The sequence below is a fragment of the Centruroides sculpturatus genome, unplaced genomic scaffold (genome assembly GCF_000671375.1).
Source record: "Centruroides sculpturatus isolate CEXI.00-Female unplaced genomic scaffold, Cexi_2.0 scaffold510, whole genome shotgun sequence".
NCBI lineage: Eukaryota > Metazoa > Arthropoda > Arachnida > Scorpiones > Buthidae > Centruroides > Centruroides sculpturatus.
The window spans coordinates 408,384-424,283 of NW_019384743.1; the positions used below are offsets into that span (position 1 = coordinate 408,384).

The 15,900-nt window shown below is 29.0% G+C and overlaps 1 protein-coding gene across 1 annotated transcript in view; it reads right to left on the reverse strand.

Annotated features, from left to right (window-relative positions):
• Positions 1 to 14,637: 14,637 nt before the first annotated feature.
• LOC111628412 overlaps positions 14,638 to 15,900 on the reverse strand; it is a 50,579-nt gene continuing 49,316 nt past the window's right edge. The window contains exons 11-13 of the mRNA XM_023372185.1: positions 15,468 to 15,668; positions 15,293 to 15,390; positions 14,638 to 15,218 (exon numbers count right to left, since the gene is read on the reverse strand). Coding sequence (XP_023227953.1) covers positions 15,305 to 15,390; positions 15,468 to 15,668 — 287 coding nt within the window. The 3' untranslated portion in view covers positions 14,638 to 15,218; positions 15,293 to 15,304. The remainder of the gene's footprint in view (positions 15,219 to 15,292; positions 15,391 to 15,467; positions 15,669 to 15,900) is intronic.

Consider the following 15,900-nt stretch of genomic DNA (forward strand, 5'->3'; position numbering starts at 1 on the left):
CATATTTGCCAGATATTGCTCCCAGTGATTATCATCTTTTTCGGAGTTTGCAGAATTTTTTAAAAGGAAAAACTTTTGAGGATGAGAACAATGTAAAAAAGGCTATTTCTGAATATTTTGATTCAAAACCGAAATCATTTTACAAAGACGGGATTAAAAAGCTACCATCAAGATGGCAAGAAATTGTACAAAATAATGGTGAATACATTATAGATTGAAATAAGATTTAATTAAAATTTTTTGTTGCTTTTTTTGTAGATAAAAATGCGCATGAACTTATGGACTGACCTGATAAAAGCATTTCATTGGTCTTTTCATTTTTAATGTCCTGCATTATAAAAACTTTAATTTGTTAAATACTTAGACTCTGCCGAAAAGAGATCAGTATTTCTTTAACACTGACCTCATTTTGGCAGAAATGATAGAGGCATATTCATGAGCCTTGGCTAATATTTACTTTAGTACTTTATTAATAATAAAACATTAATTCTACTGAATTCAAACTAATTTCAAGAAATTCCAGTTTATTCTAGCATTATTTCCTACAATATGATGTAAACAATCCCTAGAATTATTTTCATTGCATACATAGAACTTGTATAGGCATCTATGCAATATGATTAATATAATCAAGAGATGTTATGTTTTAATTTGCTACATCCAAATTAGTATTAGTAAAAATTGTATATTGTATTTTTACAAATTATATTTAAAATAAAGTGGATAGTTATATTTGCTCATAGTATGATAATGTAAAGGCATTTCTAGAATAAAATATAAATTTTTGTAAAGTTATTGATTTAAATTTATTTTGTAAATGTCTACTAGGACATATCGTATTAGTAGGACTAATTGTACTGGTGTCCGGGTTCTGCAAATTGAGGAAACTTGTTCTGAAAAAAACAATATTTATTGTTCATTTGTTTCACCTGTACACACTATGTTTGTGTTTTGGACCATTTCGATGTAATTATCCACCAAAAAACTAAATCATTTTAATATTATTATTGTCAGGAAAAATTATAATAACATTTTTGTAATTTTTTAAAATCTTATTTTAGCACCTAGTAGCTGTAAACCTGCTAATGAGGGACCAAGAGATCTGAAACACAAGTAGTGTGTACAGGTGAACAATAAAGATTGTTTGTTTTTACTGAATAAGTTTCCTCAATTTGCAGAACTGGACTCCAGTACAATAAGTCTTACTAATATGATATGTCCTAGTAGACATTTATATAATAAATTGTATAATAAGGACATAAAGGCATATGAATTATTGATTTAAAATTTATTATTTGTGTTTTATTTCAGTCTCAGTTAGAAGAATTAGAAGCTCTTCGAAGTAGTACACCATCTCATAGCACACACAATATGAACAGAAATAAAAGTGATTGGCAAAGTGATGAAGATTGAATATTGAAATGAATATATTTTATCACAAATTACAGTATATCATAAGTTTATCAATAATTTAGATAATTAAATACTTCTGATTATGATAAGTTTATATTAAGTAAATATCTTCACTTGCTAATATACAAATTTTTGTATATTTTAAGAAATTTTAAAAATAAACTATTATAAATTTTATATCCAATACATATATTTACCTAGTTGATAAAATAATAAGTTTTATTAACAAAAATTTGTAGAATTCAAAAGTTTTTACACAGAACTTGATATGGTTGTAGCTAAATAGAAATTTTGTAAATGCAATAGCTACCCATTACCTAGAATGTATGATATATTGAAACAACGACTTCTTGTAATTAATTAAAAGTTGAATATATTTTAAAATACAAAAATTTGTTAAAATCTGACTTATTTTTCTAAATAATAAATTAGGATAGTCTATAAATTGAAAGATGATTAATGAAAATTTTTAAAATTAAACATTTTATATTAATAATAAAGCTTCAGAATTTAATAATGCCTCATAAAAAGTCTTTAAAATCAAATATATAATGGTTAAAGAAATGTGCTGTTTTCATATTGTCTTTAAAATTTCAAATTCTCAACCTTATTGTGATCTATAATATATATAAATAAGTGAACAGAAGTGACTGATTAGAGATTTATCAATTTCATTAAGTTTTAATTAATTTTCTGTTTTCCTTTGATTATACAATTAAAAACTTTAACTTAGTTTTTAATTGTATATTTGTATTTTGTGTGTAACAATAAATAAATGTAGGCATTCCATTTTAACAATAATTTTATAGCAAACATTATGGGATCACAAATGCACTTTTTAGTTATCTAAATTTTTTCTAGTCAAATGTCCTCCGAGTATATTCTTCCATATATTATAAGTTTATCAATGAAGTTTGGTATAAGGAGATGAACTGGTAAATTATTATTAAACAAATATAGCTTAAAGTATACAAAAAATGTTTACAAATTAAGTGTTAATTTTTATTTAAACTTTAAGTTCTAGTTTGGATTTTATCTTAGTTATAATTTCTTCAATTGTTGAATAAAACTACAAACTGTCTTTGATTATACTACTTAATTATATTATCATTTATAAACAAAATCCTGTATACAGATAAGAGCACAGTCACAGAGCACATGTATCAGCTTGTTTTTTCTTACTAGAGCATTGTGCTGCTGTATCGATGTAAATTAAATGTACTGTACGAGCAGTAACTATTCACTGACAGAAATTAAAAACCAAAATAAAAAAATGCTTCTGATACTATAAAATATTTTCAAAAAATAGTCTTTTTAGTACAGTAAGACCCTGCTTCACTGCCTCACTTAATGCTGATTCAATATAACATTGTCTACTCAAAGCCTAAAAAAAGCTCAGAATTTATGCTGATTTAAATTATCGCGGCATTTCATTGATTCATATATAATATGATTATTTACGAACACAAACCTATCAGAAAAAGGTGGCAAAAGGTGTACTTTCTTTAAATCTATGTTTGTTTGGTGCAATTTTGGAAAAAATATAACATCATGGATGCCATAGCCAATATTGTCAAGAATTAACTGATAAATGCACGAATGAAGTGTGGAAGAAGTTATGTTTGAAGGTATCCAAGAATTCTCAACGAGTAGAGCCTATCGCTGTATCGTTAGATTGACCAAACTCAACCTAATTGATACAGCAAGACTAGGAGATATAGACGAGCAGGATATTGAGGAGTTACAGCAGGTTTCTGGTGAGAGCCTTACCAACAACCTTCAAAAACTGGCAGAACAAGGAATCCATGTAAAACTGGAAAATAGTGATTCAGAAAACGAAGAACCCAAAAACTTTTTCTACAGATTTCCTTAGTAAAAGTTTGGTAACGATAACTGAAATTGATCAAATTGTAGCAAATGATCTAGATTTTGAAAGGAGTGCAAAGCAAAATGAGGCATTTTGGATGCAATCTTCTGCTACCGACATTTGCTACCGAATCTTCTGCTTCTGCTATCGAAAGAAAAAAGCAACAAATGAAACTTCAGGACTTTATTGCAAAAAAACAATAATTTCAGAAAAGTCAGGACCTTCATCACAAAAAATGAATTTCTGTGTGCATATGTTTAGGTGTTATTTAACATATTTTTATATTGATTTGCATAATTGTATGTAAGATTTGTTTATTTTTGGTTGCATGTTCCCCTATCCCTATTTACTCTGTTAAAATGATCGCATTTAATGCTGTTTTGTTTAGTGCTTTGTCGTCTATGAATGCATCCCCCACACTAAGTGGGGTCTTATTGTACTTTGCATAATATATTGCTGATTTTGCTTCACGTATAAATTATGTGTATGCTCTTATATGCATAGAAATACAGTATGATATTAGTAAATTTAATATTTACTTTAAAAAATATTTATGTAAGTTATTAACATGTTATGATGATAATTAAGANTATTATAAAGAATTCTATTAAAGCTATCATTTAAATAGATAATATACTATACTAATACACCAACAATTATTCCTCTCAATATTTGCTTTATTTTCTTTAAATACAATAACTATAAAACAAGGATATTTTGTAATAGCAATTATTCTATTGATAATATATCACTCTTAAAAAAAATTTACAAAATATTTACATTATACATATCACTGAAGTAACTATGGTCTGCACACGACATGATGCACAGACTGTAGTTAGAAGACCCTCTAGTTCTCCTTTAAATCATATGCTTAACATAGGAAGTGTATCTACATTTTTTTAGAATAGATGAAGTTTATTTTTATGCATGTTTATTATTTATCATCATGAAAATAGATGAAGATAGTTTGAATACAAACAAACTTATTTAAGAAACATGATTTTAATGAATTGGTTGGTTAGATCTAAATTTTGTTTTGGCCTCTGAGACAAATTCTCTCAAGTATCCTTGATAGCAATAGCAATTGGTTATCAATTAATATTATATATTATTATATAAAGTTAAAATTTCAATAAGAAACTCAACCTCTCCTTGACACCGGGAGTGAAATACTAAATTCGGAATCTGTTACCGGTGTAATTTGTGTGAAAAAAATCTCCCTTTCACAAACATTTTCGAACTTTAGAGATAGTTCTTCTTCAGGTAAAGCCACAATCTTTGAAATCCTCAGAAATGGAAAGGATTCTGGTTCATAGCAGACTTCCCAGTGTGTACTCCATACCACTCAATGATAACAGATGTGATGAGAACCTCATATGTATCGGTTCAACCAAGCACTCTTTGACTACCAGAATACGTGAACATCAAGCAGATACGGGCATACACTACGGCCCTGGCCAGCTTTGTATCTGATCCCGATATCGAGCTAGAATTCAACAAGGTTGGTGTCATCGACTATACTCCCCACCTAGAACGTCTAAAATGGCTAGAAGCCTTATCCATCTACAAGGCTAACCACATGACTACATATATAAACTGAAAAGATGAGCTTAATCTCTCTCTAGCATGGCAGGCCCTTATAAATGGCAATCTTTAAATACCAACATCTGCGCACCAATGTGCATGCCCATCTCAATGAGTTCTGTTATGCGAGTATTCAGTTTTTTGAATATCCACGTTCCATTTTTCAAAGCATTCCAATGTAATTTGTTTACCTGAAGTAGAAGAAGAACTATCTGTAAAGTTTGAAGACGTTTGTGAAAGGGAGATTTTTTCACACAAATTACACTGGTAACATGTTCTGAATTTAGTAGTTAAAATTTCATTTATTTTTATTGTTTGAAGTAGGATATGCTCACTAATCAATATATATATATATATATAATATTTATTTGTTGTTTTTTGTTAGTTTTATTTACCTAAACAATTCGTAAAATAAAATTGAATAAACTAATTTGATATGCAATCTATTCTAATTATGCAGAATACAGAGTTATGAAAAATTAAATTAATTAACAAATTTAACTTAATTAAGGATTTTACCTTTGGGTCTACCACCAACAGGTGATTGTTTAGGATTCATAAGGCTTTAAAAGTTTTAAAAAACCAAAAGTTTTCATTTTGGTTTGGTCACCTTGGTTTAAGTACTGAAACTAATAAATTCAGCCACCTTCCTATTAAAACTATTATGAGAAAGAATTTATAAAAACTATTAGTAAAGTTCCAAATCTTATATTGTTTCAAAAACTAAATTAAAACTGATTTCAGAAGTTCTTTTCTTTTAGTGGTTTTTGCTTTTAGTAACTTTATAAAACCAAAACCACTAAAAGAAAAGAAACAAAACAAATTAAAACAATTTATAGGACAAAGTAAGCATAAAAAAACAGTTTGTTGTTATTAGCTTTCATCTTTTTTTAAGTGATGATTTGTTATCATGCTGTAATTCATGTACAACTACTCAACGCTATTCCCATTTTCTCAAATAACAGTATGAATAAAATTCTCTATGCAAAAATAGTTTTTTGCATTCTGCTTTTGCTGATAAATGCCTATTTGAAATAAACTTGAGTTCTCCACAGTGAATAAGATTGAGCAATCAACTATCAAATCAGTGTTATTAGATTTAATGGACCTTGAAATTTTTATATTTAATTTTTTCTGAGTTTATTATAATATTCATTGTCATTATGTATTTTATTAATATTATGTGAGAAATAAAACAGAAATGAAGCAATTTGATTTTTTTAAAAAAAATGCTTTTTCTCATTTGATATGTTTTTGTATCTTGAACAAATGAAATTTAGAAGGTTCCTGTCAATATTTCATTTATTTTGCAATTTCATCTACAATGAATTGTAATAGGAAAAAAAATTCTAATGTTTGAGATGGCACCTTCTAAAGTGCATACAGTAAGTGTATTGTTTTTAGTGGCTGTTCAGAACCATATACGTAGAGGTCCCTCTGGAAAATTAAAAAATATCCCCACAAGTTTTACATACTAATTAATGCAGGTGCTGGTAGCCTTATCAGTTTGTCTTCTGGAAAGCAAAAGTAACATGTTAAACTGTCTGGAGACATTATCAGAGTCCCTTCAAAGTAGTCTCCTCCCCAATGTATACACTTATCCCAATGGTGTTTCCACTTTTTGAAACAGTCCTAGAATGCTTTTTCCGGAATGCTCATAAGCTCCTCTGTTGTTTTTTTCTATCTATGGAATGGTGGCAAATCTTTTTCCTTTGAGAGTGTTTTTTTAGTTTGGGAACAGGAAAAAGTCACATGGGGCCAGGTCAGGTGAGTAGGGTGGGTGGGGAAACACAGCGGTCTTGTTTTTGGCCAAAAACTTGTGAGTTCTGAGGGACAAATGAGCCAGCGTGTTGTGGTGAAAAAAACCACTTGGTGCTCCTCCAAAGTTTGGTCCGTTTTTGCCTGATTCTGTCTCTTAGGCATTTTATAACCCTCAGGTAGTTCTCTGTGTTGACTGTCTGGCCTGTAGGTAGTTATTCATGATGCACAACCCCTTTGCATCGAAAAAAACAGTCAACATTACCTTAACATTTGAGTGACCTTGTTAGCTTTTTTTGGGGTGGGAGATGTTTCACCCACCTGTGGGAAGTTTCCATGAAGGATTTCCTAAGTTTCGCACAGAATTTCACAGAACAATGCTGCTCCTTCAAAGAGCTCATTTCCACGGATCCAATTTTTTGCCGAACTCCACAAACACCCCTTCACATAAACGACTGTAACTAATCACCAAAACAAGATATCAACAAACGGATTGAAGGAGGTTACTTGGGAGGTTTCCGCGGACACAATGCCTCCAACAGATTAAAAAATAACCAACTGGAGGTGCACTATTCAAAAAGTCTGGGAACTTTTTGAACAACCCATGTATATAAAAAACTTAGTTTAAAATCATCATGAGTGGTTTTTTTTTTTTGGTCATAAAAAATTTGAAGAAAAGTGGCAGCATTGGAAATGTATGACTTGTCCCTCCTAGTAAATTATAAAAAATATTTAATAGATCTCAAAACTTCCATATGTAGTTTGAAAGCATTCTAAAGCACTTTATATTATCAGGTCAGTCCATAAGTTCCTGAGTATTTTATGACCTTGAGAGAAATCTTGTTTTGCTGTTAAAAATGCCAGTCTAATGTGATACTTTTTACACTGAAGTGTTAAATTGGATCTCATTCATATAATACTGTTCAGAATTGGGAACATTTCAGTTGTTTATTTTCGTTAAAATGGAAGTAACAGATGAATATAAGAGACATGTTTTATACTTTTTATTTTTAAGTGATGAGAATGCTACANGGGAAAGAAGGAGAACTCAGTGAGAAAAATAAAATTTTGGATAGATGGGCTGAATATTTTGAAGAACTACTAAACGAAGGAGTAGGATCATTTGAGGGTCAAATGGACACACTAATAGAAGATGAGGACACAGAAGTTGGTTCTGATGAAGAAGGAGAAGAAAGTGCAAATGGGGTTGTGAATATCCAAGACTAACAGAATTGAGATGAGCAATAACAACTTTATTCCATCCTCTCCGGGATCCTTGTTGCTCTTTAGTGTCAGAAATGATAAAAGCAGGAGGTGTGAAATTGGAACTGGAGTTAGGCAAGCTGGTTAGGAAAATCTGGAAAAAAGAACAGATGCCACAAAGCTGGAATAGAGGAATAATTTATCTCCTTTTTTGTGAATTGGGTAAATTAGATTGTAGTAACTACAGAGAAATAACTTTACTGAATATAGTGTATAAAATTTTTTCAAAAGTAATAGCAAAAAGGTTGGCAGTATACATGGAAAAAGCTGTGGGAGATTATCAATGCAGTTTTAGAAAAAACAGATCAACTATAGATCAGATTTCTACACTAAGACTGATTCTAGAGAAATGCTACGAATATAATATTGAGATACACCAACTTTTTATTGATTACAGGAAAGCTTATGATAGTATAAGAAGAGAGAAAGTTTGGGAATCCCTCACAAAGTTAACTTTAGGAAAGACTGAGGGTATGATTAAGATCCAGGGATATATTTCAAGAACATTTTCAATAAAGAAAGGGCTTAAGCAGGGAGATGCACTTTCTACAGTTTTATTTAACTTGGTATTAGAAGTGGTAATGAGAAAAGTATATGAAAAAATGAATGTGGATGCAAGTGGAACGGTTTTCAATAAACATTTACAGTGCTTAGCATTTGCCAATGATATTGTTATATTGGGAAGATCTAAAGAATTAATTGAGGAGATATTTAAAATAATGGATGACACAGCTATAGATAAAGGCTTAGCAGTTAACAATGAAAAAACAAATATGACATTAACAAGGAAAGAATGCCAGTGGTAAAGGGGACAAACTCTACATATAAAGGACCATAAATTCAAAAAAGTGAATAAATTTCAATACTTAGGAGCACAGTTAATGGAAAAGAATGAAATTGATGAGGAAATAAAAGCTATTATACATTAAGAAGAATTACAACATCTAAAGAAATATCAAGATGCAGTAAGATTAGAATATATAAAACTATTATAATACCTGTAATCATGTCAGTGTCCAAGTTTCGGAGCCATACAAGAAAACATGAAGAACAGTTGAGAAGATTTGAAAGGAAAATTCTGAGTAGAATATATGGACCAGTGGAGAATTAGAAGTAATAAAGAACTCAAAGATTTATTTGAAAATCCTAATATTGTAACAGAAATTAAAAAAGGGAGATTTTGTTGGATTGGACATTTAGAACAGATGGAACCTGAGAGAAAAAATATTGTTGTACAGATGTACAGAAGAAGAGATGGGAAGAGGATGATTTGAGAAAGATGGGTGCGAGTTGCTGGAAAGGGATCCCAAGATAGAGAGGAGTGGGTGAAAATCCTGGATGAGGCCAAGGTCCTTCAGGGACTAAGGTGTACCTCTCTCTCTTCGGCACTCAAAGTTATATTTTGGTCTCTACAAAAGTTAATGTAATGATTTTAGTATAAAATTAAAAAACTAAATTGCTCCCTAATTTTTTAAATTTTCTTTTTAAAGGACATTGGGAAACGGTATAAGAATTGTGAAGAATATTTAAAAACTATAAAGGGTATCCTAAAGAACAGTGGAAAAACAAATTGGTACTTTATCATATATCATGTGGGATCTCTACATCACTAAGAGATAATCTGATATTGGAATTAGATTTTAATGGACCCACCCCTTTAAATAAAATGAAAACTGTAGTAGATTTAGAGGCAGGTTTAATTAATCATGACCATCAAAAAGTTCAATCTGTTAGAAACAATATCCAATCGTTAGTGAAAAATTATAGGTAAAAAAAAAAAGAATTTTTAGAAAATAATATTATAAACATTATTTACTCTAATATTAACAAATGCTGATAAAGCAAAACAAACAATAGTCTTCACTAAACATAATTATAATAACATAATATTAAAAAATGGAAGTTATAAAGATCTTTAAGTTTTGAAAAATTATTTATAACAACACTGCTAAAGATATTAAATGTTTTGGTAATGACATTCTGAAAATAAGTTTTAGAGTGAATCCTGTGGCATATTGTCCTTTGATAGATATTCAAAAATATTTGCTGTATAACCTTGAAATTACCTGTATCTGTGTATAGCATTACAAACACTGACCAATTGTTATGAAGGAAAACTATAGGATGCCACTACTGGATGTTAACAATATGTATCCCTCAATAAATTTAGGACAGTGAATTTAAATTAACCCGCATAGAATGTATGCCCATAGTCTGGGCTCTTCACATAGAATTAATCAATTAATAAAATTNACAAAAAATTTTTTCCATTTATAAATGAAACTAAAAATGTTCATCTATGCATTAAATTAATTTTATTACCTTTTTTACTGTTCATAGGTACCGTACATTAATTAACAGAATATTGAAAAGAAAAAAGTTAAAGTTCTAAATTGAATTGTTGTTTAAGTTTTTATGAAACAGACAGATATTATTAAAATGTAGCCTTATCTTTAATATAAAATTTATTCACTTTTCATTAAACACATTCATTATTGAATGAAACTTAAGTGCTGGCTGAAATGCTAGAATAATAAACTCACAAGGATTCTTGCTTGATTTCCTTAGCATTCAAACTGGGAAGGTAAAATTGTGTGTAGTGCCATCAGTTTTTTTAAATAAAATCTCATAACAAATGTTTATATTATTAATTACTATAAAAAGGCAAAAAAAGACTTAATTTTGACGGTCTTTTTTTAAATATTGTGAATGTCTAAAAATGAGTAAAAATGTTAAGCCAAACTCAAGATATGACACATGATCCTGTCTATCTTCCCATCACCTTGATCTTTAAACACCCAACTTTAATACCATCAATACTATATACAGGGTGTTTCAGTTAAACGTTTCAGAACTTCTAAGAGGGGTAGGGTGCATCACGATGACTCGGAATCATATAGCAATATGGGGTTGGAAATTCTTTCCTGATGCAGTAGATGGCATTGTAGACGTCACATTTGGCCAACAGTGGATCGGACTCGGTGGTCCCATGCATTGGCCTGCTCAGTCACCATCATGTCTTGATTTTTATTTCTGGGGCATATGAAAACACTGGTTTATGACACCCCCTTTGACAATGCTGAGGAGCTGGTTGCAAGAATTGCAGTAGCTGCTGGAGAAATTCGAGATAAGCCTGGATTATTCCAGAATGTTCAGAATTCCATGCACCGTAGATGTGAGGTCTGCATTGCAGTCAGTGGAAGAAACTTCGAACACTTTCTTTGACCCATGTTCCTTTTGTTTTTGTACATTTATTATTAAAACGAATATTCACTTAAGGTCTTCTTCTCTATGATGTTTCTGTGTACATCACTGTTTCAGGAAAGCATTTCCGACCCTGCATTGCTATATGATTCTGAGTCGTCGGGATGCACCCTACTCCTCTTTGAACTTCTGAAACGTTTAACTGAGACACCCTGTATATAGGAATAATCCTGAAAAGTTTCAAAATTTTTGATTTATCCAGTCCTGAGATATAATGAAAATAGATGCTCACACAAGACTGTTACATATTACATAACTTTTTTTTTTGTATTTTTGGGGTCCTTGAGGGTCATGACATCAAGGAATGCAAAGTAAATGGGAGGGTCAAAATTTCATATAGCAATGTGGGGTCGGAAAAGCTTTCCTGACGCGGTAGATGGAATTGTAGACATCACATTTGTTTGTTAAATCTTTTTAAAATGTATAGTATTTGCTATTTAATAAATACTTAATACCCTATATTAAGGTTATACCCTATGTTATACTCTATAAGATCTTAGGAAAGTAAAACTTTTTGAAGTTTCATTGTAATTCTCAGGATCAGTTTGGAATTGCAGCATTGAATGTTCTACTCTTTGATATTTGAATATGTACTATTATGCATTTTGAAAGAAAAGAAAAAAATGATGATGGGAAAAAATAGCTATTAAACATGTACTAAGTTTTTTTCAAACTTATTTATAGCTCATGAACAGAGTCATTCATTTGAAAATAATTTAATGTTTTAAGAGTTATTTCATAGGTAAGTATTTGTGAAAAAATATAATTTAAAAACTAAAAGTACATATAATACTTTATTATCAGGATTTCATCCATTTATAGCAAAATCCAGTTAAACACAAATAGGTGTGTATGTTTATGTACTGTATTGTATGTACATGAAAAGTAATGTTTTTCTAAATATAGAATAATAAATTTATGTTTATTTGTAGGTACATTTCCATGTTTAATATTATATTTGCACTTAATTATGTACACACATACATAACATGATGTTCTTATAGAAAAAATGATTATTTTAAGCAAAAATCCAATTATCTGGATATGAATGGCCCGAGGTTTCAATTAATTTGGATATTTTCAGTTTTACCAAAAAATGTTCAAAAAAATGTAAATATAAACCATTCTAAAGTAATATATTGAAAATAATTACAGGTAAATCAGATTTTGCTTTATTTTTAAATGATAGTGTATTATATTTACAGTTGAATTGATCACAAAACATTTTGTCTGTTTTCTGTTACTACTAACTTTTGTTTGCCTTTTTTTAGAGTAAAATAGATGATGATACATTTTCAAATAAGGTGATCATTTAATCATGTAAGTCAATATTTCATTTTTTGCATTTTAATCAGATTTTGAGAAAATTAAAATTGTCATTACTGGTTATTTATATTTTCACTTTGTAAAAGTAACACATTAAAAAGTTAAAAAACTGAATTAATAAGGTAATTAAATGGAAAAATTTAGTAAAGAACTGTAATTTATATTAAATAGTTATCTTAGTTTCCTGTAATAACTAAGTCTAAATTTGTGTAAATAAGTAATATAAAACCTTTGACACTGTCAAAGGTTTTATATTACTTATTTACAGAAGTTCTAGCTTTTCATGCATAGAATTAAATCTAAATTTAATCAATTATTAGATTTCTTTAATTAAATGATTTTAACTTTATTTATTTGATTTATTTAAATTTTTAAGGAAACCTAATTAGAGATATTTATTAATATGTGGTAGTTTATTGATTGGAGTCAATCACATTATAAGTAAAACCAGTCATTCCTGATTGGTGAACTTTTGTGATGTTATCGCACATGACTCTTGAACCTTTTTTTCCCCTCCTCGATGCGAGGCAAGTAAGGTATATGTTTTCTTGCTCCTGTGTATTTGTTCTTACGAACAGTAACAAAGTTTTATTTAACTTGTGTGAATTCCTTGGATGAGATTGTTAGCGGTCTTGGATACACCAATAGTGTTATTTGTAGCAGTTCAGGTGTCAAATAAAACTCTTATTAGAAATTTTGTTATTGAACTATTCAGTAAATAGTTTTTCTAATAGATGTTATAATAATAATAATAGATTATTTTGACTCTTTTCAAAGAATGTTTACGTTACTGTAGATCAAATGGGAATGAACTGTAGAATTACACAATTAAATTACTCCATTTTATAAATGAAAAAAAAATTTCCAAACTATTATAATAAAATACCAACATAATCATATATGAATTTAACTATATGAGATTTAGAATATTTTATGTCCAAAAATTATTTAAGGTTTCAATATCTGGTCAATAAGTTAGAGGCAGGAGGCCCCAATTAACTATATATGAACTTCCAATGCAAACCAGAAGTCACGTTATTTCAGTTCAAAAAAATTTCCCCTGAAAGTTGTTAGATAGATGACTGGCACAACTCTATTAAAGGAAAAGTATTATGTACAGAGGCAAGCCACTACTAATTTGAAGTGGAGAACTTATATTTTAAATTAAATAAATTGTCATAATGCTGGGCTGCAATTTGTAATGTCACAATAAATAATTGCTTGTTTCTTGTTTTGTATTTTTTTTAATTTTGATTGGTTTTCTATTATTACTATGTGGTGGCTTTTTGCCTTATGTAAATAATATATTTTATTTAAATACTTATTGGAGAGTTTTAAAGCCACTCATTTTTATTGCATTCCTTATAAACTAAAATATAGTTCAGTATATAATGCTTTCTTAGAGTTTGAGTTTAAGAAATTTAATGTTATTCTGGTGCTTTTAGGAAGGATTTAAAAAATAGAACATGATTTGAACATTTCTATTATTATTATTATTACTTTACAAAAAGAGGGTGCTGTTTGTTATTATATAATATCTTCCATTATAAAAGTGAGGTATATAATAATTTTCCAATTATAAATGAAGATAACAGCATTATGTAAGAAGTCTCAAAATATATACTGTATTGGAGAACACATTCAAGATATAAATCAGGAAAAAACAATAGTGTTATTGTGTAAAAAAACTATAGATCGAGAAGTCAAGGTTCTATGAAACAGTATTCTAAACCTTGAGATTTTAAGATCAAAAGATAAGATTAATGACTTGTAAATCCAAATCAATTCATCAAAGCCACAAGGTCATTAAAACCACAGGCAAATTATATTTTGTTTTAAATATTACCATAAGAAAATAGTTAAAAATTTTACAAAAATTTATTATTTTCTAGCCAGCTATATTCCTTTTATGTAAAATGCACTGTGCATAATGTGTGTTAGTGTTGCAATTTCCTGCATGTAGGCATGCCAAGAGATGAATTTTTTTTATATTTATAAGAGTAAGACATATTATATTTTTAAAGTTTTAAATGAATTGCAATGGTAAGTATTATTTCATAAACATTTTTCAATAAAATGATAAGACAAAAAACACCATTATTTCACAATCTGGTATTTCTGTATAGAAACTATTGTTTAAATGTTTAAGTCAGCATTTTTGTAATAAATATTTATTTTTCATTTACACTTGTTAATTCCACACCAAAACATGTTTAACATAACAAGACAGCATTCTTACAAAAGTCAGTTTTTGTACAGAAAAATTGTCATACCAATTAAATTCAGAAGCATAAAGTTTTTTGATCAAAACAGACATCTGATAATTTCTTCTAATTTTGAGCATTTTTATAACCATTCTTGGCATTTGACTCTTGAGTCATAGAATGAGTTTTAAGTTCAGTTGGATTGATTGATATATATTTATTAAAGAAGTATCAAAAATAGTTGCAACAAAATAATATAAACTGTTCATCAGTTTAAAGTCCAAGAAGATTGATGTTTGTATAGCCTAACCTGCAGGCTCTTGATTTAGATTTCAATATGTGAGGCGAGCTCCTCTTAATTGGGAGATTGGCACAAACACACCCAAAGAATAAAAACTCTCTGAAAATGTGTCAAATCTCTTTAAAGTCCGTAAAACAACTCAGTCCAAAAAGATTGCACTGCATCAAGTAGCAAGTTTATAAGTTAATTCTCTTGACTGGTTGTAGTTATTAATTGCACCATGTTTGAATGAAGACTAAAAAAAACAAAATATTTTATTTATTTAAATTATAGTAATAAATAAAAAGATTAATAGACATTTATACATACTGGAAAATTTCTTCATTGAGGAGCAGAAAGATTTACATCTGATTCTCCAGCTTCTGTTGGATTATCATAAGCATATTGTTCAATTTGACTATTTTCTCCTAAGAAATTAAATATAGTTATTAGATAATTTTATTGAAACTATGATAATTATATAATAACTAAGATGTAAACTCACTTCTGTTTGTTGTATATATAGCATCAAATCCTCTTGTCACATCATCATGAAATTTTGTTCTTCTCTGTCTTTGACAGACAAAGAACCAAACTAATAATAATATGAGTTGAGCAATTAAAAATAAGATACAAGCAACAACAAGACTGACAACATTCACACAAGCTGAGCCATCTGAATTAAATCCATTTATTATTCTGGTTCCTAATAAAAAAAAAAAAAAAAATATAATTAATTTAAACCTTATTATTGAGATAATACTTCAAGTGTAAGGTTTAAATAAAATTTCAATTATTTCATATTGATTTTTCTACAGTCTTTCCAACAATAATAGAACAGACTTTCTAGGCAATCACTGTATTATTTTCATGTCACTGTTCTAGAAAATTTCATTAAATAGTAAGATATCGACAATTATTGCACAAGTTTTGTTTAT